Source organism: Microcaecilia unicolor, chromosome 8 (assembly GCF_901765095.1).
Source record: "Microcaecilia unicolor chromosome 8, aMicUni1.1, whole genome shotgun sequence".
NCBI classification, from domain to species: domain Eukaryota; kingdom Metazoa; phylum Chordata; class Amphibia; order Gymnophiona; family Siphonopidae; genus Microcaecilia; species Microcaecilia unicolor.
In genome coordinates this window covers 32,535,424-32,561,287 of record NC_044038.1, presented here as the reverse complement: position 1 = coordinate 32,561,287, position 25,864 = coordinate 32,535,424, and the positions used below count along the sequence as shown (strand labels likewise).

Here is a 25,864-nt window from a genome sequence, read left to right as displayed (position 1 = left end):
CTTCAGAAGGAAATACAGAAGTCTCATCAGCTGCAACCAACAGCAATTCAGTCTTATCAACATTTAACGAAAGCCAGTTATCCTTCAGATCGATATACCATCGAGAATGGTCTGTAACTGGAGAGCCACAGAAGGAATGTCAACCTTCAGTGGGAGAAAAAAACCCGAATGTCATCCACACATATGTGGTATGATACCTCAAAAGCTCTCAACAAACGACACAAAAGCAAAAGACACAACAAAGCTGACAGGGATGAACCTGGCAGCACTCCCGTATGCTGCAAATGGGTCTTCAACATTTAGTCCCCAAATGTACCTCCTGGATGTGGAGGTAAAGTTTTCTTTGTTTCATTAAAAAAAAAAAAAGAACCCTAAAAAGAAATGCATTTTTACCAATATTATGTATCATATATTGTTTATATCTTGGTCCACTCAACAATCCAAAAATCTATCTGGACCAAGCCTCCAAAAACATCCAACTTACACCCTTTACATATAAAAGGGAGAGTGAGAGAGGGGCAGGATGCCAAAATATGTTGGGCTGAATGAACACTGGTCTATTAAGAATTTGTAAATAAAGCTTTTGCATTCCTGGGCTGTTTCTTTAATGGATAAAATTAGCCTCCATCTGGACAATCATTATGGTAAATAAAGTTTGATTAGGCAGGTCAAAGTACCCGCCTGGTTGAAAATGACCTGCAGAGTGAGATATCCTTTAATCAGAGCTTTTGTTTATCAGTCCTGCTCTACAAACATTTGCATGATTTCACCTCAGATTTTCCCCTCTCTCTGAACACTGGAAGTCCAGCTGCCCAGGCAGATCTGACACAAAGTCCTTCAGCAGGGCCAGTTCTAAAGCTCTCCATAAGTCTTCATCGGATCGCCTATGTGAGGGATCCAGGTTTAGTCTCAAAGAGCCAGAAAATAACACTGGGTCCTGGAATAGAAACCAGAATAGTCACATGTTAATGTTGACACTGAACCTCATTCTGACCACCTATCTGTTCCCTCGTTAAATAAAACCTCTCCTTACCCGGTACCCTTCCACTATGTTAGGAAGATTCAGCTTTAGATTTATTCATTTATAACTTGCTTAAACCTAAGCAGCATACCTAGAAATATAAAGCATAGATCTAAAACCCTATAGGGTTGGATTCTGTAAATGGTGCCAAAATTTGGGTGCTGAAAAATGCACGCTGAGTGCTATTCTATAAATGGCACTTTGAGATCACCGTTAGTAAAATAGTGCACAGTGCTGGGATCCATGCCCAAAAGTTGTGTGTGAGGATTTACACCAGATGAAACCTGGTGTAAAGCCTCAGACATAAGATTGTGAGCCCACTAGTGAGAGCCCCAGTACCTGTAGAATGTAACTGTAAACTGCTTAAGTTTAAAGTAGCATATAAATATTTGTATTTATTTTATTTCCATTTTGCTCACACCTTTTTCAGTAGTAGCTCAAGGTGAGTTACATTCAGGTACTCTGGATATTTCTCTGTCCCAGGAGGGCTCACAATCTAAGTTTGTACCTGAGGCAATGGAGGGTTAAGTAACTTGCCCAAGATCACAAGGAGCAACAGTGGGATTTGAACCTGCCACCTCTGGATTGTAAAACCAGTGCTCTAACCACTAGGCCACTCCTCCACTAGCAACATTCTGTGTAGAATCTCAAATAGTACCAACATTCCATGTAGAATCTCAAATATTTATTTATTTATTTATTTACTTAGATTTTGCTCACACCTTTTTCAGTAGTAGCTCAAGGTGAGCTACATTCAGGTACTCTGGATATTTCTCTGTCCCAGGAGGGCTCACAATCTAAGTTTGTACCTGAGGCAATGGAGGGTTAAGTGACTTGCCCAAGATCACAAATATATGAATGAATGACTAAATTAGGTGTGGATCCTGCAAATTCTACAAGACTGCGCACATCTTACATGAATGCCCCTGACTCAGCCATGCCCCTCCCAGTTACACGTGAAAGGATTTGCGTGGTGCATGCATCTTTATGGTGTAGCACATAGGAAGATTCGAATGCAAATCCAAATTGTTGCCAATTAATGCCAAGAATTGTTAGCACCCAATTACTAACACTAATTGGTTCCTTATTCTATTAAATTGCATGTGCAATTTTGAGTGCCTTATATAGAATCCGGGGGGAAATGCATAAACCAAAATATTTACATGCTTAATAATACAGTCATACTTATGTCATACAACTGCCCTTCTTTTTCAATATTCACATTTCATCCACAGCACAAAATTAATTTCTATCTCCACAGAAGCCTATTCTTATGCCTTGCATCCAAATAATTACTAATTCATGTTGCCACCATAAGCTTTTGCAAACAAATGACTTTTTAAGAGTCTTTTAAATTGCTTGATATCTGTACTTATTTGTACATTCAATGGGAGACAGCATTTAGCTAGAACAGATACAAATCAAGGGGCTGGTGGTTGGGAGACGGGGCTAGTGCTGGGCAGACTTATACGGTCTGTGCCCTGAAAAAGACAGATACAAATTAAGGTAAGGTATACACAAATAGTAGCACATATGAGTTATCTTGTTGGGCAGACTGGATGGACCATGCAGGTTTTTTTCTGCCGTCATCTACTATGTTACTATGAATGTGGAAATGAACAGTTATTTCAGATCTTAATACATGATTTGGAAGATAGATTTTTAATAGAGATAAGTAATATGCTGATTCATTTTTTAATTGCCTTAGGTATCAATAATAATGCTTTGAACAGAATTCTTTCCTCAACAGGCAGCCAATGCAGTTCATACAAAGCCAACACAGTATTTCAAATGCTTTGACTTGTTCACTTCTCGCCTACCTGAGGAATGAATGTAATTTTCCCCCTGAGATCATGCAGACCCATTTCAGCAATATTTATTCCGTCGATCAAGATCTGTCCTTTGGCAGCTTCAACCAGTCTTAACAGGCCCATGACAAGAGATGATTTTCCTGCCCCTGTTCTTCCAGCTACGCCAATCTGAATCAAGATATAAGGATTGGCTTTTCTAATTAGTTGCCAATGACTGTACAATTCATGTGTACTGGAGCAAACTTTCAGGTCAATATTCAGATTCTGTACTCAGCCTTTCATTTAAAGGCCTGATGTGGCATTTGAAGTGAGACTTAAATGTTCAGTGCCAATCAATATCTAGATAAAGGTACTAAATAGAAGGGTATACCAGTGACCATGTGTGTGTGTGTGTGTGTGGGGGGGGGGGGGGGGGGGGGAGAACGTTATCAACATAGGCTATGATTAAGCTGGGTTATTTTATACAGGATCTCATTGCATAAAATGTGACCCTGTGCTAAAATAGCCTGACTTAACAGTAGCCCATGTTGATAACTTCCTCCCTATGTGCAATATTCAGCACTAGCATCTGTCTACCTAGATGACTTAGGACAGCCCTGGGTCTGGGTTTAAAAAAAGGTTTGGACATGTTCCTGGAGGAAAAGTCCATAGTCTGTTATTAAGATGGACATGGAGGAAGCCACTACTTGCCCTGGAATTGATAGCATGGAATGCTGCTATTAATTGGGTTTCTGCCAGGTACTTGTGACCTGGAATGACCACTGCTGGAAACAGGATAGTGGGCTAGACAGACCATTGGTCTGATGCAGTATGGCTCTCCTTATATTCTTACTCCTGGACTGCCCTGGTGTTATCTGGATAGTGCAGGCAGTCTGTGGCGATTTTCAGCGGCACTATACAGAAAATGTTGTGGAAAATCCATGCATGGCCCTGGTCAGCACAACTAATCCAGGTAGCTGATTATTTGTATCAATTGGCTAGAGTTAACAGTCTATGCTAATGACGTGCAAACGAATTTTGCATGAACTTAACCACGTTACAGTTTGCACATGAGTGGACATTGTTGTAAAATTGTCCAAATGTGGGTGCCAAATTGGAGCACAAATTCCATAACAGCATCTGGGCATCCAGATTCTGTTACAGAATAGAGCAATGGTTCCCAAACCTGGTCCTGGAGGCACCCCAGCCGGTCAGGTTTTCAGGATGTCCCCAATGAGTATTCATGAGAGAAATGTGCATGCAGTGGAGGCTTGCAGCTCAGGTCTAACATAAGAATCAGAACGATAGTTCAGAAGCTACAGTAGTATTTGGAGAATTTTAACCTGGCTTACCTTTTCTTGCTTGTTTATTGTTACGTTGATATTTTTCAGAACTAGATCTGAATCTGACCTATACTTTAACCCATAGTCGCGAAATTCAATCCTTCCATCAGCTGGCCATGCGTTATTTAAAGAATTCATGGCCAAGGTCCAGGGAGCCTACATCAATGGGAAAAGATATTTTGTGAAACATGATCCAAATAGTAAGAAACCTAGTAGGCTAAGATGTACAGGAAAGACGATTCACCAAGCATAAATGTGGAATGCTCTTCCTCTTCCATTGCACTTAGAGCCCTCCATAGAGAATTTTAAGCCCAGTCTTAAGACCCACCTGTTCCACAGTGTTTTTGGATAGCAGACTATCCTAGCTAATCCTCTTCCAGAATCATCCTATCCCAGTGCAATTTTTCTAGCAAAAAAGGTGCCGGTACTCAAATGCCAGGCCAGCCTTCAGGGGTGGGGTGATCACTGAGGGACTCACTCCACAATAGCCAGGGACCCTGCAATCAGTCACAGAATCTATGACGAGGCAGAATTGGTGTCTTGAGCCTGAGCTCTTTCATTAAAACTTGTGGTCCATGGGTCAATTTTAGCAGACACTGGAAAAGGTGCCGCTACTCAGTACCCCGAGTACTCCCTCAAAAAACGCCCTGTCCTATCCTCCCTTACTTGGGTCTGTATGAGGTGCCGGGGGAAGGGAAGGGGGAGATGCAGCTGACCTCTTTGCAACTGCTTTTCTTTTAAGGAATTATAATTTCTTTTTATAACATTTATATCTTTATTAAATTTCAAAATATACATTCAAAAGAATTCCTTGAAGTAAGAAGAATAACAGCAAGAACATAAATACTAAAAAAAAAAAATCAATACATGCTACTCATGAGGAGGAGAGAAGAGATCAAAGAATTTAAGGAAACGATAACAATCAGTATAAGCAGAAAACTCCCTTAGAGAGCAGATACAAACAACATACTATTCAGAGAACATGCCTGAGACCTTTTTCTTCTTTGATCCTTCTCAACTTGTGACATTTTAAGTAATAAAACTGGCACAGGGCAGCGGCATAGCAAGGGCGGGGCGGTGGGGGCGGTCCGCCCCGGGTGCACGCTGCTGGAGGATGCCCAGAGCAGCCATGTGTCTATCGGCTCCGCTGGTTCCCTGCTCCCTGGGAGCAGGGAGCCAGTGGAGCTGACAGGCGCGCGGCTGCTCTCTGCACCCTCCAGCAGCCAAGAATGCACCCGAGGGGGGGGCTTGATGCATCGGGGAGGGGGGTGTCATTGCGCCAGGGGGGGGGCTTGATGCGCCGGTGAGGGGGGGGTCATTGCGCCGGGGGGGGGGGGGGGTTGTGCTGCACCCGGGGGGGGGGGGGGCGCAGTAGCGATCCGCCCCGGGTGGCAGCCGACCTAGGATTGCCACTGGCACAGGGACAGATTGGTTCTTCGGCACCCTCTGAGTAGCAGCCCTAATACATTAGGCATGTCATTTCTAAACTCCTCTACTATGTTGCCTGTATTATGTAAGCATTAATTGTAATCTGCCTAGAACTTTAGATTGTGTAGGCTAGAACGTGTTTAAATAAACAAATAAATCATGTATTGATATTGTAAGTTGCTCAGGAGGCTGTCTTGATGGGTGTGATATGACATGGCTGATAAACTATCTGGGTTTGCTTAGACAGACCACCATCGGTCTAAGGCTCTTGTCTACATTGCGTTTTGGTCCTTCCATGCACTGAGCTCCATTTTCTCATTGGTGCAGCTCCTGCCCTACAACTCACGTGACTTGAAAGTTGTAGTTGTGTTAGAACATCTCTTCTGTTCATTTCAATTTTGAAGCCTATAAACCACATCAATGGATGGTGCAAGGTCAAGGATAACTGGCACTGGACCAATTGTACTCTTACGATATTTCACATAGCTAGCTTTCGAGATAACAAAGTTTCCGAGAAGAAGATGGTGATTACCTCTTTTGGCACTGCTGAGTACTCGTTCACCCTTTCCACAGAAACAATGTTGTTTTCTACATCTGACCAAGAGCGCACGATCCAGTTCAGGATGCCGGTCACCTAGAAGAGGCAACATAAATGTTGGCCACAATGACAAGTGGAAGCATACTGAATGCACTAGATCAGAAAGAGTTTTGGGACTGCAGAGGTTGGGAGACAATTGGCTATAACAGAAGCAAGTAGGCAGTGGTCTCAGCAATTTCTGTTGCCAAAATGAAAAGTACGGCTGCATTTCTGAAGTAGGCTGTTAATAGTTATTAGTTTCTTTAAATTTGTAATTTGTCAGTTAAGTAGCCCCTCAAGTCACTTCACTGGCTGCCTATCCATTTCTGCATACAGTTCAAACTCCTCTTATTGACCTATAAGTGCATTCACTCTGCAGCTCCTCAGTACCTCTCCACTCTCATCTCTTTCTACATTCCTCCCTGGGAACTCTGTGAGTATGCGTAACTTTTCGGAATGCCTACAACCTGCCCATTCCACGCCCATGGCTGTGCCTAAATGTAAGCGCAATGTTGGCCCCTTATACTATTATTTTGTAAAGAAAAGTAGGCACCTGCCCCTGGATTCTATATAGGCCATCCAAACTTGGGCGATTTTTATTGCCTAGTCAATGAGCTATGAACGACAATTGACATCAATTTGGAGTTATGCAAGCATCTGCCCTAGGTGCTATTTGGTAACATCTGTGTCTACATTTTATAATATGCAAATCCAAAGGGGTGTGGGAGGAGCACGGGCAAATTTGGGGCATTCCCAGAAGTTAGTACAATGTTATAGAATACTATAAAATGTGTGCCCAACTGCCATACATTGGGTGCCAGCAGTAGCGTACCAAGGTCGGGGCAGGGGACCGGCAGAGCCGACAGCCACACAACTGCTCCGTGCACCCCCTTGCTAGGAGGAAGGATGGTGGGGGTGATGTGCTTTCAGGGGGTAGGGGTGATGCATTTCTGGGAGTGATGCACTTCGAGAAGGCTGTGATGCACCTTGGGGGGGGGGGGCGCAGCGGTGACCCACCCTGGGTGGCAAGCAAGCTAGGTACGTCACTAGGTGCCAGTATTTACACCAGGTTTCAGCAGGCATAAATGCTGACACTCAAAGTTATCTCAAACACTGTCTAATATATTAAATTCATAGATAGTACATACTATCACAGTTTAACCATATTATTCATTCATAGACCATCATTATTTTTTAAAACAGGGATCCTCAGAGTTTTTAACAGCATACACCATCCGGCAGAGGTTTGAATTGGGAGAAAAATCACTGCTTAAAGCAGGGGCGTAGCCAGACACCCAACTTTGGGTGGGCCTGGACTCAAGATGGGTGGGCAGAAGAACCCCTCCCTGTCGCACAGGTGATTTGGTCTCTCCTTGTCTCACCTGCATGCATCTGCTATTTACAAGGTATGCAGGAGGGACAGTAGTTGGGAGTTTTCAGCTGGTGGGGCTAGGGAATCAGCATAGGTGTGCTGCTACTGGGTGGGCCTGAGCCCAAAGTGGGTGGGCCTGGCCCACCCAGGCCCACCCTTGGCTACACCACTGGCTTAAAGCCACTTAAGGCTAAGTGATACTATAAGATATATCTTGAATACTAAAGTTTGAAATGAATCTGAAGATGTTGGTTTAAGAAGAAGGTTATTTAAAGAGAATCATATGACAACTTCTTGATAAAAAAAGAAAAAAATTGGAAAAAAAGATCGTAATAGAGGAGCCATACGGGCAGATCAATGACGATGTGAGCAGCACCATTATTATATTGGGGCATGGTTCCTGGATGGTGTATGCTGTTAAAAATGCTGAGGATCCCCGTTTTAAAAACTAATGCTGGTCCATGAATGAATAATATGGTTAAACTGTGATAGTATGTACTATCTATGAATTTAATATATTAGACAGTGTTTGAGATATTGTTAGACTTGCATATTCCACACTAGAATTAAAAGGTCCCTTGAATTAGATTAGGCGCTCAAAGTTAGGCATGAAATCCACACCTAGATATTACGAAGCAAAGGGTGCTCTGTACTGAACACCTTTTGCTGTCTTAGCACGGATCTTTATGGCGCCTAACTTTGTAGGATAATTTGTAAAGCAGTTTTTATGCACTGCTATGTATTTCTCCTGATGAAGATAGCGAAACAGAAGGATTTCCTACTGTCGAGAAACAAGGAAATTGGACATTTTTTTGCCCGGATGATAATATAAATTGGACACTTTAATTTTGGAGAAACCCCACAGACTGTGAAAATCCTATGAGGCTGCACTTCTGTCAGGACAATTTGGATGTTCTGAGCTAAGTAAAGTTTACTTTTTGTCAGAATTAGAATCCATTCATTAGTAAGGATGGAAGTTTAAGCAATTCTAGTAATGTTATAAGAGTTTTTGCTCTATTTTGAGTTTTCTTTATTTGCAGGAAGGCTTCTCTGTATGAATGAGGATTTTAATCTAGTGAGGGATTGCTAATTAGTGTCTATTTGGGTGATTTATATTGATAGTGAGATTTAGTGTTGTGGGTATTTGGATCTGTATTGTGTTAAATTGTGTTACCCTCCCTTCTGTTTTTTAAACACAGACTTTTCCCCCACTTCTTTAGAATTTTTGAAATATTCTGGGAGTTTTTCTCTGTGGTTTTTTTTCGGAAGGTGATGGAAGCCTGTGATGGTAATATTTACAGTGGAGCATAAAAGTCAGGCTCCCTGTTACACTGAGGCTATGTTTTAAAATTTCATACATTATATCCTTCAGATCTGAATCCCCAGTGTGACACTATATTGGAGTGATGTGTTTGATAGTTTCTTTGTTATAACTACACACTCGTTGCAGATTGTTTATTTGCCTAACTTTGCATGCCATTTACTGAATCCAGCCCCTGATTTTCTTTACAGAATAGCCTACAGATAGGCATGGTGCCTAAAAGTAGTCGCCCTCTTATGGAATTACCTACATGGATGTTAAGGGAGCAAGAGTGCACTTATTTTGGTGCTATTCTGTAAAGATACAAAGTGGCCTGTGTGTCTTTGTAAAATATGAGCAGAAATCAAATGGTAATAGTGCCTAGATTGAAGGTGTGGACATAACACCTGCTTGAGAACAGGTAAATACTTCACGTGCATTTTATATAGTACATGCTAAATCGTGACGCCAACCTATATCCTCCCCTGAGCACGCTTACGGTAATAGTACAGGCTGGTTTGCACCATCTGTACTTTTAGATTTGACATAATTTTATACGAGCCCATTTTTACACCTAAAACGCATTGTACGTGTGACAATGTTTTAGTAAACTACCCTCATGTTGTCATGGCACATCCTGGTTCACAGTCTTCCATTTAAATGAATGGTAAGACTCTTTTGTTGTCCTAAATTTGAAAGCATATTAATTCCCAATTTCACTACACCTTGCTTCACGCTTCAAACCCCTCTTATCTCATTAAAACTAATCTTGTTAACATCCTGCCATGAACTTTCCTGAAATTAGCATCATACTATACTTATATTCTGCCTAACCATCAGTTCAGGGTGGATTACAGAATAAAATATTTCAAAAAAATTCTCCACATAATAGATATCTAGCATACAAAAGTTTTAAAAAAAATATCTGCTCTAGAAACTAATATTAAACCCCAACTTTCACTCTTAAAAACAACCTCATTGCATGATCAAATACTTTGTAAAAAGCCACGTTTTCAAACAATGACAAAACTTCACATACTTTCTTATATCTCTCAAATCTCTTGGAAGGGGAGTTCCATAGTTCAGCCCCTTTACCCATCGATCTGTGCCTACCAATCCACAGATATTGCTCAATTGTCTAATTAATTTCAAATCATGGGTAGATCGTAAATTTCAGTGAGGGGTATATATTGCCACAAAATCTTTTAGATAGCCAGGTCTTAAACCATAAAGAATTTTAAAAATAAAAATTAAAACTTTAAATTCAGTTCTGGCCAGCAATGGCAACCAGTGAAGTTGAATCAGACAAGACATCACATGGTCGTACTTCCTTCCCCTCCCCCCCCCCCCCAATCAACTTGATTGTTGCATTCTAAACTGCCACAAACCAAAGAAGTAAAAGGAGCCTTCAAGAGTAGGCGCATCAACTCAGTATTTTATTGATCAGACCCGACACGGTCTGTATTTCAGCGACACCGCCTGCGTCAGGGGTAAACACTCTACAACATTACAGCAAGGCACTTTCACTTTTTGTACCTGCGCCGTTTGTCGACGTCCTTTTATGATTAAAGATTTGCCATTCTCCATTTGATTGACGTATTTGGATTTTGTGACCCTTGCAAGACCCCTGACACAGGCGGTTTTGCCGAAACACAGACTGTGTTGGGTCTGATCAATAAATTACTGAGATGAAGCCTCCACTCTTGAAAGCTACTACTACTATTCCTATTTAGCATTTCTATAGCGCTACAAGGTGTACCCAGCGCTGCACAAACATAGAAGAAAGACAGTCCCTGCTCAAAGAGCTTACAATCTAATAGACAAAAAAATAAATAAAGTAAGCAAATCAAATCAATTAATGTGAACGGGAAGGAAGAGAGGAGGGTAGGTGGAGGCGAGTGGTTACAAGTGGTTACGAGTCAAAAGCAATGTTAAAGAGGTGGGCTTTCAGTCTAGATTTAAAGGTGGCCAAGGATGGGGCAAGACGTAGGGGCTCAGGAAGTTTATTCCAGGCGTAGGGTGCAGCGAGACAGAAGGCGCGAAGTCTGGAGTTGGCAGTAATGGAGAAGGGAACAGATAAGAAGGATTTATCCATGGAGCGGAGTGCACGGGAAGGGGTGTAGGGAAGGACGAGTGTGGAGAGATACTGGGGAGCAGCAGAGTGAGTACATTTATAGGTTAGTAGAAGCTCCTTGTAATTCTTTGGTTTGTTGCTCCTTTGTTTGTGCTTCGGATTCCCGTTACCACAGCTCTTGCAGCCTATCGAGTTGCTTTCAAGGAAGACGCATAAAAATTATATTGTATTAATCTAGTGTAGTAAGAATTAGCGACTGAATTATCAGTTGAAAATAATTCACTTATTCAGCCTTAAACTTACTTTCCTCCTGTTTCTACTAATACGTGTCCAATGTAGCATTTTCTCTGGATGAAACTAGCAGTATTTTACTCCCCATCATTCAGTTAGTAATGAAAGCGTAATCAGTAGACAGGAGTCACAAATTTTCTGTACCTGAAGGGCATAGGATACGGAAAAGCCCACAATCCCTGGGCTCAGATGGTTTTTACCATCCACAGCAAGTATTGCAGCCAGCAGTACAATGACATTCCCCAAAAATTCCAAGTTTGTGGCCAACCACCTGCAAGCAATGAAAATAAAATATTTGAAAATTTGTCAGGAAAAGTTCATTTGAACTCTCTTCTTTTTTGAAGAGAGACCTTTTTTTGTATTAGCATATCTACATGTGCCATGCAACACTCATGACTGATAGCATCCTATAAGTTGTGTACTTTGCTTAGTGCCACACCATGGTCCACCCATGCTCCACCCATATATACACCCACTTGCAGCGTTCACACACTAGCCTTTCGGCTCTGAGACTTTACTTAGTGTATAGGGTACATGTTAATCTGTTGCAGTATTCGGATTAGTAGAGTGTTCATAAAAATCCACTGGAAGACTCCTGAGGCAGGTCTTTGTGACCAAAACATGACTCGTGTTGAGTCATTGGATGTTGTAATAATTTTATACATCTTGAACATTGTCTAGTTTTCTCATTTTGTCACGTTTGCTGTGTTTGGTGTATTTTGGATACTGTGAAGTTTCCTGTTCTGTGGTATTGTCGGCCACCCAGTGGCATAGCAAGGGGGGGGAGGGGCGGTCCGCCCAGGGTGTCAGCTCAGGAGGGGAGGTGCTCCCTACCAGCTCCCCCCCTCGGCGAATCGACAGCCCCCCCAACCAGCTCCCGCACCCTACCTTTAAAAAGAATATCGGGAGGCGCTGCGCCCTGCACATAAAAGAAATGTGGACCGTCGGGTCTTCCCTCACTGTCTGTCCCGCCCTCCGCTGATGCAACTTCCTATTTCCGCAAGGGCGGGACAGACCCGACGGTCCACATTTCTTTTATGTGCAGGGTGCAGCGCCTCCCGATATTCTTTTTAAAGGTAGGGTGCGGGAGCTGGTCGGGGGGGTGTCATCGTGCTGAACCCGGGGGGGGGGTGGTGCAACGGCGAACCGCCCCGCCCCGGGTGGCAGCCCCCCCCCTGCTACACCACTGCGGCCACCCATATATATACCCCCTTGCAGTTAAATGCCATAACCAGTGGCATAGCTATGTGGGGCCTGTGGGGGCCTGGGCCCCTGTAGATTTGGCCCTGGACCCCCCTGCCGACGACCCTCTTGATCTCCCCTCCCGCCACCGACCCTCCCCTGCTGCCGCCGTCGCCTACCTTTGCTGGTGAGGGACCCAAATCCCCGCCAGCCAAGGTCCTCTTGCTTCCGTGCAGGGCTTCTTCATTCTGTTTCTGACATCCTGCATGTTGTATGTGCAGGACGTCAGACTTACAGAAACAGAACGAAGCCTATCAAGAGGACCTCGGCTGGTGGGGATTAGGGTCCCTCGCCAGCAAAGGTAGGCGACGGCGGCGGCAGGGGAGGGTTGGCGGCGGGAGGGGGGATCGAGAGGGTCGTCAGCAGGGGTCATCAAAGTTGGTGGCGGCAGGGTGGGTGGGTCGGCAATGGTGGGGGGGGGGGGGGTTGGTGGCGCCAGGGGGGCTAAAATGTGCCCCCTCACTTCGGGCTCTGGACCCCCCTCCCGCCGAAGTCTGGCTATGCCCTTGGCCATAACACTTACACACCATAGAAAAGCATAGAGAGGGGAATTCTGTAGATGGCACTCAAAAAATAGGTGCCCGGAAAGGATTGGTGCCAAGCTCTATTCTATGAAGGACGCAGGCTCCTTAAAGAATGGTGCATAGCGCTGATTCTGGAGCTGCAACATATGCCTGGAATAGACTTCCTGAGCCGGTACATCAAGCTCCAGCTCTGGCTGTCTTCAAATCTAGGCTAAAAGCCCACCTTTTTGATGTTGCTTTTAACAACTAACCCTTACTCACTTGTTCAGTACCCATGATTTATAATTTCCACCTTAGTAATTCCCTTATCATTATTTGTCCTGTTTGTCTGTCTTAATTAGATTGTAAGCTCTGTCGAGCAGGGACTGTCTCTTCATGTCCATTGTACAACGCAGGCGCAGAAACCCATTATTCTATAACACTGCGTGCAACTTTTTGGAATGCCCCTGATCCACCCATGTCCCTCCCATGGCCATGCCCCCTTTTGAGTTGTGCACTATGGGATTAAGGCAACCAGTGTCATAAAACAGTGCGTGATCAGATGCAGGCACAAATCCTAATTGGTGCCAATTAATGTCAATAATTGGTTTTTAGCATTCAATTATTGCTCGTTGACAGCTCGTTAACCAATTAAGTTGCATGTGTATATCAGAAGCACACTCAAATTCGGGCGCCATATATAGAATCCGGAGGATAGTGCATTTTGGCATGTATTTGCCAATTAGGGTGGCACACAAAGTATGCATAGCTACATTCGCCCATTTATGAAATTGCCTCCATAATGTAGACAGTGTTTCATGGCTACTTCCTTGTATTGTAGAATCAATGATGGAGCAGCAGAATAGCCTAGGTTTAAAGCGGCAGACGGAGAATGGAGAAACCAGTGGCGTAGCCAAGGGTGGGCCGGGGTGGGCCCAGGCCCACCCACTTTAGGTTCAGGACCACCAAGTAGCAGCATACCTATAATGTGGCTGGCAGGGACCCCAAGCCCCACCAGTCAAAATCTCCCAACAACTGTTTGCTGCCAGTGAAAATCTGCTATTTAAAAGGTATACGGGGGAGAGGGGATGTTTGAAAGACCTTATGACATGCAGACGAGAGAGGGAGAAACCAAATCACTTGTAGGACAAGGCGGAGTTCTGCCCACCCACCTTGGGTCCAGGCCCACCCAAACTTGGGTGTCTGGCTACGCCCCTGGGAGAAACCATGCTTCAGGTCCTGTTTTCCCACTGATGCTCCTTGTGATCTTGGCCAAGCCATTCCCCCTTTCATTACCGCAGGAACCAACTTAGACTTAAGGGATTAAATTCGGTAAACGGTGCCCAAATTTGTGTGTCAAAAAATATCCGCTCTGAGCGCTTCTATAAACGGTGCTCCGAGTCAGGTGCTGTTTATAGAATAGCGGTTAGCGTGAACTTGTGGGCACGAGGATTTACAACAACTGAAACCAGGTGTAAATCCTGGCATATAAATTAGGCGTGGGGGATCCCCCAAATTCTATAATACTGTGTCCATCTTTAGTGAACACCCCTCACCCACTCATGCCCCTCCCATGGCCATGCCCCTGTTCAGTTACACGCTAAAAGATTCGCAGATGCATCTTTATAGAATAGTGCTTAGCGAGATGTGTGCGCAGATCCTAATTGGAGCCAAGTAATTGCAATAATTGGTTGTTAGTGTCCGATTATTGCTGGTTAATGGCTCGTTATTCAATTAAGATGTGAGCACAATTTGGGCGTGTAATTTTGGGCACCATATCTAGAATCTGAGGGGAGTTGTTCAGCTAGCAATCCAAAGGCGTAAACCATATTCAAGTAAGTTATTCCAATGGAACCTATCTCCTGCCTCAGCTACTCCTCCCAATCCCTTTTGCACTTCACTGCTGCCTCTGTTTTAGGGGTTTGGTGGAAGAAGATGGTAGGTGGGGTTACACTACAGGTCTTAAAATTTCATGGTACCAGATGGTAGGTACCCACATTACCTATCAGCAACAATGGCGGGGAAACGTGTTCTCTGGCTTATGTCCACTCTAGCATCATTTTGTAAAATAAACCTTTTCTGTTCTCCAAAAGCACGTATCACATGACTCCCTTCAAATGTTTCCGAAAAGTGGGAGAAGATGGGGGAGTGACTGGAAGACTCCAGGCGCTTCAGCTGACAGGAGGTGAACACGTAATAGCTCTGATGCAAAGAAAAGCAAAGAGAGCATGTTACCAAGTGGAAAATGCAGTCACAAAGAACCAATTATTAAAATAACGAATGCTTTCGTTATGTTATGAAACTGGAAGGAACCGTGGCTTAAGTCTATCAAGGATTCTTTCCTCTAGACACAGAATAGGAGAAAAGATCTAGGGACCAGTTTACTAAGGTGTGCTAGCATTTTTAGCGCATGCTAAAATTAGCGTGTTATAATGCTAGAGACACCCATAGGAATATATGGGCGTCTCTAGCATTAGCACGTGCTAATTTTTAGCGTACGCTAAAAATGCTAGCGCACCTACAGCGCGACTTAGTAAACAAGGCCCTAGAGAATCAGTCCCTTTTTCAAATATATGGGTCCCGAGGTATTTACAATTAGTTTTAAGGCATTTTGGGGCCCTTTTACTAAGGGACGTTAAGCTCTAAAACAGATTCAGCGCATGAAAAAAGGCTTACTGCAAAATGCATTAAAAATTTGCCAGTATGTTCATGCTAATTAAGCATTATTTATTTTTTAAAATATTTTTGGGTGCGTTATGGGCAGGGAATGGGCATGGAAGCGTTATCAAGCTAGCACATTCACATTAGCGCATGCCAACTGGTGCCTCCTAAAAAGGAAGTGGGAAGTGTTCCCATGTTCATTTTTTTTGCAAGTCCTGCTTGCTCATGAAAAAATTAGTACGGGACCTGCAAAAAAAAAAAAAATTACTTACCATGCCCCAAATACTGACGTGTCAAATCAGAGTTTAGTGTGTAGGAATCCTCTGTGTTAGAATGCGCTAAGTCCAGATTTGAAAACTTTTTAGTAAAAAGGCCCCTTTATTTGCCTGAATATTCCCCCCCCCCCCTCCAAGAGGTAAACCTGGTGATGATTTGGAGTAACAAAATTCTAGGTAGGACACGCACCGTGTTTCTCAGCCAATCAGAGACCACTGATGCTTTAGGCTGTGACATTGCCGTTCACCTCAGTATTCAATGCTGTTGCCTGGACAGGGTCCAGCAGTGGATATCATGGTCTATTTTAGCCAATGGTAATTAGCCTTTAGAAAAATGCTTACTGCCACTAGCTGAACATTGGTGGATTATTAATAATAACTTGTCTTGTGCTCAGAACTCTAAAAATGAATATAAAATCCATATCCAAAGTGAATATAAAATCCAAAGCAGTAAAAACTACGCTTGACCACCAAAATTTTTGGAAAGCACTAAAGACAGACCTGTTCAGAAGAGCATCCCCCACCGACCCAACATAAAAATACCGGTCACTTGCGACACAACATAACCAAAGACTGTAACAGACATTACCTGACTCTTCTTCCCCCTTTCGCTCTCTAAGTTTCCCCCAACTATTTCCTACCATACATATACCTCATTATACCACAATATCACTGCGTATTCATTCATACTATGCATTTGTTCAAACCGTAATCGACTAACACCGTTAACGGTTATATGTAAGCCACATTGAGCCTGCAAAAGATGGGAAAATGTGGGATACAAATGTAACAAATAATAATAATAACAATATTTCAAGTATATAGGCACTATAGGATGTCTTAGCATGGCTTGATAAAAGAGGCCCTAGCGGTTCCAGATCGGCAATGCCAACGGAGCCCATTCAAACTGAATGGGCTTTGTCGGCATTAGTGCACTGGAAGCTGCTAGCATGGCTTGATAAAAGAGGCCTTTGCGCTGGGGGTTTACTAAGTCGTTGGCACGGCTGGCTGTGGTCTAGTTGCCGACACAGTCCATTCGGTTTGAATGGGCTGTGTCAGCAATGCCTTGCGGAAGCCAAAAGTGGCTTAGTAAACAGACCCCTTAGTTTGTTATATACCTAAACAAAAAGTAGATCAGATCGATTTCACCATACTTTAAACAAGCTCAATCTTAAAAAGAAAATGGTGAAAGATAAGGAAGACAGGAAAATTCTCGTAAGTATTAAATATTCAAAAAATTGGAGGAAAAGACCTCATAAAGACCGGTACAGATAATATGCCTAGCCCGTCACAGAAATGCTTCAGGCCTACCTGGAAACAGATATAGATAACTGTTAACGGTATTATGACCACTGTGGCAATGGGGGTGACCACAATGATCACGGTGTAGATCTCCAGTAGAGTGAAGAAGAATCCCAGCCAGGATTTCAGCTTGTCTGGTATCTCGGAATCTATGGCATCCATGTCCTTACAGAAGCGGTTTAGAAGGTTCCCGATGGGCGTCTGCTCAAAGAAACTCATGGGACATCGGACAACGTTTCGCAATAAGTGCTGAAACAGATGGCGAGAGGCAATAATTCCTCCTAGCAGTATCGAGGAGGTGGCACCAAACTTTCCTAGGGCTGGAGCACACAAAAAGGAAATCCTGTTAAAAGTTTCAAGTGTAGTTCTATAGGCTGTTTAATATTTTATTTTTTATTTTTTTTTTCAAAAGAATAGTCTTCAAAAAATCAATTTTAGATCCAGCTACATAAGTGAGCAGCAATTTCAGAAAGGAAACATTTATTTATTTATTGTATTTGTACCCCACATTTTCCCACCTTTTTGCAGGCTCAATGTGACTTACAGAGTAAGGAAATGAAAACGTCATTACATGATATAAGAAAACAGTCGATCATAAGCTGAGGTGAAAAAGGAAATTGGGTAGAAGGTGTTAGGTAAGGTCGTGTGAGAGGTGTTTTGGTGTACTTGGGTGGTTTAAGGAATGACTTGTTTCATTGAGGGTGACTTTTGTAGGCTCTGTTGAAGAGATGTGTTTTTAAAGCTTTGCGAAAACTGGTTAGATTGGTTATGGTTTTTAGGGCCATGGGTAGTGCGTTCCAAGACTGTGTACTTTTGTACGCAAAGGTAGTAGCATAAGCCTGTTTGTATTTCATTCCTTTACAGCTGGGAAAGTTTAGGTTGAGGAATTTGCGGGCCGATCTTTTGGCATTCCTTGGCGGTAAGTCCACTAAATTTAACATATAGAGTGGGGCATCTGCGTGAATGATTTTGCGAACAGTCGTACAGATCTTGAACTCAATTCGTTCCTTGAGCGGGAGCCAGTGCAGTTTCTCTCTGAGGGGTTTCGCACTTTCGTATTTAGGCGTTCCAAAAATGAGTCTGGCTGCGGTGTTCTGGGCTGTTTGGAGTTTTTTGATGGTCTGTTCTTTGCAGCCTGCGTGCAGAGTGTTACAGTAGTCCAATAAATGTATACTCTTTCTTCTACAGCTGCCATTTACATGCGCAGTCAGTGTATTTGTCTGTGCCAGAGGAGCAACTGTCATTAGTGAATTTCTGCGTTTTTCCCTTATCACACGGGGGGGGGGGGGTCCTGAGACGAGAGAAGGGGGAGGGGGTCCTGAGACGAGAGGGGGGAGGAGGGGGAGGGGTGGGAGGAGGATGGGAGGAGGAGGGGGGAGGGGGCGGGTCCTGGAACTTGGAGGAGAGGAAGGGGTGTCTGGAACTCAGAGGACGGAGGGAGGGAGGGAGGAGGCCCTGGAACCTTCCTAGCGCTCGTTTCCTTTCTGTTGGAAACAGGCCTCTTTTACTAGTATTAAAGAAATTACACTGGTTGCCAATTGAACAGCAGATTCGTTTTAAGATTTTAAGGTGTTTAATAATTGTCTTCTTGATGATGGTATTATTAAATCTGAAATTATATCAGCCTCCCAGAGCATTGAGGTCAGCAAATAAGATTGTCTACTAGTTCTGTTAGACTGTAAGAACATAGATCTGTGTTTTTTTATAATTGGACCCAGGATGTGGAATGCTTTACCTCTACAAATACATGAGATTCAAACAATAGGATGATTTAAAAGAGAGTTGACGACCTTTTTGTTTCAGCAGTCATATGGTATAAATTAAGACTATAACTGATGAACAAAATGGAGAGAGTAGCATGATCTGGTCAGTTCCTGGAATTATAGAAAGTCTTATGTTTATTATTTCTGTTGGTTTTTACCTGGTTTAGACTTTGTATGTTGTATGTAATCCGCTTAGGTTATTAATATAGGGGTCCTTTTACAAAGCTGTGGTGGAGTGGAGCAGTGGCCTAGTGGTTAGGGTGGTGGACTTTGGTCCTGAGGAACTGAGTTTGATTCCCACTTCAGGCACAGGCAGCTCCTTGTGACCAGGGCCGTGCCGATGCAGTAAGCGGGATAAGCGCTGCAGGGGGGCGCTATCCTCTGTGGGGCGCCGCCGCTGTGTGCTTACCCTGCCCTCCCTCTCCCATGTAGGAACTGCCCGCCCTCTTCTCCCCCCCAAGATCCCGTTCCTTTTTTTTTTCTTTTAAATTTACCTTCCTCCGGCAGCGCAGCGTCATTGAAGGAGGCGGCGCTCCCAGTCCCGACGTCTCTAGCCTTCCCTTGTTCACTGCTCACTGCCCCGCCTCCTTCAATGACGCTGCGCTGCCGGAGGAAGGTAAATTTAAAAGAAAAAAAAAAAGGAACGGGATCTTGGGGGGGAGAAGAGGGCGGGCAGTTCCTACATGGGAGCGGGAGGGCAGGGGAGAGAGGGGAATCGCTGCCTTGGAGCCAGGCAGGTGCGGGGGGGGGGGCACGGGCGCCGCCAACTGGTAGTCTGCAGGGGGGCGCCAGAGACCCTTGGCACGGCCCTGCTTGTGACTCTGGGCAAGTCACTTAACCCTCCATTGCCCACCGCATTGAGCCTGCCATGAGTGGGAAAGCGCGGGGTACAAATGTAACAAAAATAAAATAAAAGGGGACCTGCGCTAGTCTCAGCGCATGTTTTTGATGCACGCTGAGGCCCCTTTTTACGGCAGCGGATAAAAGGCTGTCTTTTTTGCTGGAAAAGAAATGGTCGTGTGGTAAGTGAACCACTTGCCGTGCATCCATTCGGGGGGGGGGGGGAGCATTTACCACCACCCACTGAGGTGGTAGTAAGGGCTCCTGCGCTAACCTGGCAGTAACCAGGCAGCAATTACAGCTGGGTAAGCACCGGTGCTACAAAAATATAAATATTCCTGTAGCGCTGGAAATGGCATGCGCTGGAGGTGGGAACTACTGCTGGGCTCCTGTAGCAGCCCGGCGGTAGTTCCGGATTGGTGCTCAGCAAGCCCAAAGGGCCCCATAATGTGGAATATAAATACTTGAATAAATAAACACTGCTGCTTAAATGTCGAATATGGTCTCTCCATAGTCAATGACCTAAAGTACAACCCAATTCATTACTCAGGAACCTTCATGAATTACCATAATTTATTCTTCCTTACCATGTATATGCACACGAAATATATCTATACCATGATCTGTTCCATGTATGCTATGTTCCATGTATGTTACCATGTATGTATGCAACTTAACGCATTACCATTTGTAATTCTGTTACCCGGAAATGGCAACCGCCATTACGGCAAATATAAGCCTGCAAATTGGTGGGACAATGTGGGATACAAATGCTACAAATAAATAAATAAATAAATAAATAAATAAAGGTAGTGAGACTCGCCACCTATACATATAAGCGCCAGCGTTTATAACTATAAGATGCTGAGTGATGCTGTTCTTTTTGTACATATGTATATATTTTGCAAAAGGCTCTGTGTTCAGTGGGCCTTTTGTAAAATACAGGGCCGGTGTTACAGGCATGCAAACAAGGCGATTGCACTGGGTCCCCATCCTACAGGGGATCCCTAAGACTGCTGGTGGGCTTTGGAGCTCCCTCCTAAGTCTTTGCCCAGGGCTCTGGTAAAATAGGTTGTAAATTGTGAACATCCTGATTTGGACATTCAATTTCTGACCTAGACACCCTATGGAAACCTGGACTTACTATCTATTAGACGTAATAGGCCAAAGACAGCAAACCTTGAACAAGCCCAAGCAGACCGAAGATGCGAAGCCGCAGGCTGCTGTGTTGCTGTGTTCCATTAATGACAGGGTCATCCACCCACAGGCCGAGCCAGTATCCACGGGTGAAGGAGGCAGCTTGCTGACTGATGAGTAATAAGACAATATACAAGCAGAGAAGAGACCCCACTGCCCTCAGATAGTCCAAGTAGATGTTAACTTTAACCTACAAAATGGACAAAGTGAGATTTAGTGGAATGTGTGGAAAACAGATTGATGCAAACAGAGCAGACTGGGAAACAATATCTTCTTTTGATAAGGAGGGTTTATTATTTTATCACAAACACTGTGCATGTTTGCAAGACTATTACCAGAGTGGATGAGTAGCCTATTGGTTAGAGCAGGGGGCTAAGAACCAAGGAAACCTGGTTTAAGTCCCAATGCGACTCCTTGTGAACTTGGGAAAGTCACTTAGCCCTCATTGTCTTGGATACAAACTTAAGGGGCAATTCTATGGCTGTGCACATGTAGCTACATGTGCCATACATGTGTGAGTGCTGAGATAATTGACATGCTTGTGTGTGTACTATGTGCACTTAGGTGCATTAGTGCAAACTACAAGGGTGGGGCACATGTGAACAGAGCATGGCTGTGTCTCCAGGCTATGCACAAAATTTGTAGAAGGCTATGGGGCTCCTATGGAGAAAAGGCGGCTGAAGGGAGATATGATAGAGGTCTATAAAATAATGAGTGGAGTTGAACGGGTAGATGTGAAGCGTCTGTTCATACTTTCCAAAAATACTAGGACTAGGGGGCATGCGATGAGCTACAATGTAGTAAATTTAAAACGAATTGGAGAAAATTATTTTTCACTCAACGTGTAATTAAACTCTGGAATTTGTTGCCGGAGAATGTGGTATAAGTGGTTAGCTTAGCGGAGTTTAAAAAAAGGTTTGGATGGCTTCCTAAAGGAAAAGTCCATAGACCGTTATTAAATGGACTTGGGCCAAAATCCACTATTTCTGGGATAAGCAGTATAAAATGTTTTGTACATTTTTGGGATCTTGCCGGGTATTTGTGACCTGGATTGGCCACTGTTGGAAACAGGATGCTGGGCTCGATGGACCTTTGGTCTTTCCCAGTATGGCAATACTTATGTACTTATGCACTTAGACTAGTGTTTCCCAAACCTGGTCCTGGAGGCACCCAGCCAGTCAGGTTTTTAAGTATTCATAACAGAGATTTGCATCCACTACCTCCTTATCTCTTTCATGAATATTCATTGCAGATATCCTGAAAACCTGACTAGCTGAGGTGCCTTCAGGACCAGGTTTGGAAAACACTGACTTAGACTTACAAAGATCCATAGTCTAAGTGCTTTGAAAATACATCTCTATATGGGGCCCTTTTACTAAGCCGCATAAGCATCTATGCGCGCCCAACGCACGCCAAAATGGAGTTACTACCCGGCTACCACGTGGCTCTTGCAGTAAATTCATTTTTGGCGAGTGTCTGATACGCGCGTCCGAAAAATAATTTTCAGATGTGCGTATTGGGCACACGCCAAGTGGCATTTGACACGCTTAGGTCATAACCGCCCGGGTTACCGCATGAAACTTTACCGCTAAGTCAATGGGTGGCGGTAAGGTCTCAGACCAAAAATGGACGTGCGGCAATTTTCATTTTGCCGCACATCCATTTTCGACAAAAATTTTAAAAAGGCATTTTTTTGCAGGTACGTTGAAAAATGATTCTGTGCGCGCCCAAAACATGTGTCTACACTACCTCAGGCCATTCTTCAGCATGCTTTTGTAAAAGGGCCCCTATGTTAGATGCAGATCAGGGAACTCGTAGGCTGCCATTGACCTGGCAGACATAAATGTTCAGGCCTATGAGTTCCCTGATCTGCATCAGTGCCAACTTATGCTTGTATTCTACAATGGGCAAAACAAAAAGTACCAGGAGCCTTCAAAAAAAGGGGGAATAGAACCTTTAATCATGTGTTTTGAGGAACAATTCTTTGAATGGACCCGACACGCTCCGTGTTTCGGTGCACACAGCGCCTGCGTCAGGGGTCACGAAGTGTAGCAGAGTACGTACGGCTGTATTATAAAGTTTAGTACGTTTGATTTAGTGACGAAAGGAGTTTGTTTACGAGAGTATCTCTCTGCTTGATCTTATGCGAAGGGACAGCACTGCGGTGCAGCATATTACTTTCATCAAATGTACCGAACTTTATAATACAGCCGTACGTCCTCTGCTGCACTTCGTGACCCCTGACGCAGGCGCTGTGCGCCGAAACACGGACCGTGTCGGGTCCATTCAAAGATTTGTTCCTCAAAACACATGACTAAAGGTTTTATTCCCCCTTTTTTTGAAGGCTCCCAGTACTCTTTGTTTTGCTGTTTGGACTTTTGTTTGTACTTTGGTCCCTCTCTTCATTGCACGATGCATTCTATAATGGTACATTGGCACACAGATGTTTTTATAGAATTTATGCTCAGTGTTTGGCATCCATATGCCTAACTCAAGGCACCAAATTGTAAAATCGTCCCCTTAGATCAGGGGTTTTCAACCCAGCCATTGGGATGCACCTAGCCAGTCAGATTTTCAGGATATCCACAATGAATATGCACAGTGGCGTCGCGAGGGCAGCTGACACTCGGGGCGGGTCGCCGCTGCGCACCCCCCCCCCCCGGGTGCAGCACGGCGCACCCTCCCCCCTCCGGAGCGCAACCCCCCCCCGAGAACATACCTGGAAGGCAGTGAGGGGCGGGCGGGAGAGCCAATCCGCTGAGTGCACGCCGCTGGGGGGTGTCGGCGCCTCGCTGGTTCCCTGCTCTCTCTGCCCCGGAACAGGACAGGACCTGTTCCGGGGCAGAGAGAGCAAGGAACCAGCGAGCGCCGACACCCCCCAGCGACGTGCACCCAGGGCGGACCGCCCCACCGCCCCCTTCCTACGCCACTGAATATGCATGAGATAGATTTGCATAGAATGGAGGTAGTGCATGCAAATTTATCTCATACATATTCGTTGTGGGTACCCTGAAAACGTGACTGGCTAGGTGTCTCTCTAGGACTGGATTGAGAACCCCTGCCATGGACAGGAAAATTCCTACTGTATCTGAATGTACAATTGCAACTGAAAAAGGTGTGAGTTAAATCCAAAATTATTTATTTATTGGGATTTATTAACCGCCTTTATGAAGAGATTCACCCAAGGCGGTGTACAGCAGGTATGGCTTAACTAACATAAAACTTACAATTTTGTTAACAGCATAATAATAGTAAAATAACCGAGAATAAACATAAATACAATAAATGAGGTAAACTGGAAAACAGTAAATTGAAACCTAATAATAGAACTACCGTGAAACAGTATCAAAAATATACACATTTAACACCACTGGAATTCAAATACCAGAGATATAATACATTAGCATAATACTAATGATACACCTAATAAGCATTAGAACATTCAACTAACATAGATATGATGCTAAAGATTTTCTACAATATACAATACCATATAACTGAGGGACCAAGAGCAGCATCCCAGGTGTAAGGGGTCCATCTCCAACGTTACAGCTAGACTTGGGGGGGGGGGGGGGGGGGGGAGGGAAACGGCCCTCTGATGACACAGCCACCTGCTGAACGTGTGGCTGCCAATTAATGTATGTTAGAACAGCTGGCCACCCATCTTGCCACCCCTTCCAATGGCCCTGCATGCACATATAGACACTGAAATCATAAGTGGGAAACTTTATGTACAAGACAGATTATGTCCATGTTTTTACCCTGCCAGTTTGTCTTTTATCAGTCTCCGTTTGCCTTCCCACTTCCTCTGAAGTCGCCTCATTGACATGATTCACATTTGCAACTTTTGGCCCTCCGTCTTGGTTAACAGTGTTATCTGTTCTATGACTTCATGCAAATTAAATAGAAACAAACAATAAAGAGCATAACAATACGTTTATTTACGGAAATAATTAATTTATGTAAGACTTGAAACCAGATATACATCCCACATAGACAGGCCTTTAGTACGTCTGATCCATCAATCGGTCATAACAATAATAAATAGAGAAGGAAGCTGAGAGCCAGGGTGCAAATCCCACTCTGCTGATACTTGGTTTACGGGTCCTTTTACAAAAGCGCGCTGAAAAATGGCTTGCGGTACTGTAGGCATGGGTTTTGGTTGCGCACAGATCCATTTTTCAGCGCGCCTGCAAAAAATGCCTCTTTTTTTGCCGAAAATGGACGTAAGGCAAAATCAAAAGCGTGTCTATTTTGGGTCGCAGACCTTATCGTGAGCCATAGACCTGGGCGGTAATGACCTACGCATGTCAGATGCCACTTGGCGTGTGTCCGCTACGCACACCAGAAAATAACAAATAGTTTTCAGACGCAGGTAGCGGACACGCGCTAAAATTGAAACTACCGCAAGGGCCACACGGTAACCGGGTGGTAACTCCAATTTGACGCGCGTTGGGCACGTGTAGGCACCTACGCGGCTTAGTAAATGGGGCCCTTAATTTCTCTGTATTTCTCATGAAATAAAGAATTGCTATCTGGTCAGTTCCATGATTTTTATCAGGGGTTCTCAAATCAGTCCTCGGAGCGCACCCAGCCAGTCAGGTTTTTAGCATATCTACAATGAATATGCTTGAGATACATTTGCCTGCACTGCTTCCTTGGTATGTAAATTTACCTCATATATATGCATTCCCCCAAATTCTATATATGGCGCCTTAACTTGTGCGCAGTAAGTTGGCCACATGGCTAAATTGCATGCACGTTAATTGATTAACAAGCCAATCAGCGCCGATAATTGGTACTTAACAACCAATTAGTGGCACTAATTGGCTTTAATTAGAATGCACGCACATAACTTTCTGGGTGTATTATACAATGCAGTGCG

At 44.1% G+C, this 25,864-nt stretch overlaps 1 protein-coding gene across 2 annotated transcripts in view; it reads right to left on the bottom strand.

Annotated features, from left to right (window-relative positions):
* LOC115475752 (multidrug resistance-associated protein 6-like) overlaps positions 1-25,864 on the bottom strand; it is a 104,860-nt gene that overhangs the window by 6,192 nt on the left and 72,804 nt on the right. For both annotated transcript variants that reach the window (XM_030211716.1, XM_030211717.1), the window contains 9 exons: positions 24,741-24,867; positions 20,962-21,169; positions 17,189-17,499; positions 14,944-15,143; positions 11,341-11,467; positions 6,115-6,216; positions 4,164-4,310; positions 2,842-3,000; positions 771-937 (listed from right to left, as the gene is read on the bottom strand). In XM_030211716.1, the coding sequence (XP_030067576.1) occupies positions 771-937; positions 2,842-3,000; positions 4,164-4,310; positions 6,115-6,216; positions 11,341-11,467; positions 14,944-15,143; positions 17,189-17,499; positions 20,962-21,169; positions 24,741-24,867 (1,548 nt within the window). The remainder of the gene's footprint in view (positions 1-770; positions 938-2,841; positions 3,001-4,163; positions 4,311-6,114; positions 6,217-11,340; positions 11,468-14,943; positions 15,144-17,188; positions 17,500-20,961; positions 21,170-24,740; positions 24,868-25,864) is intronic.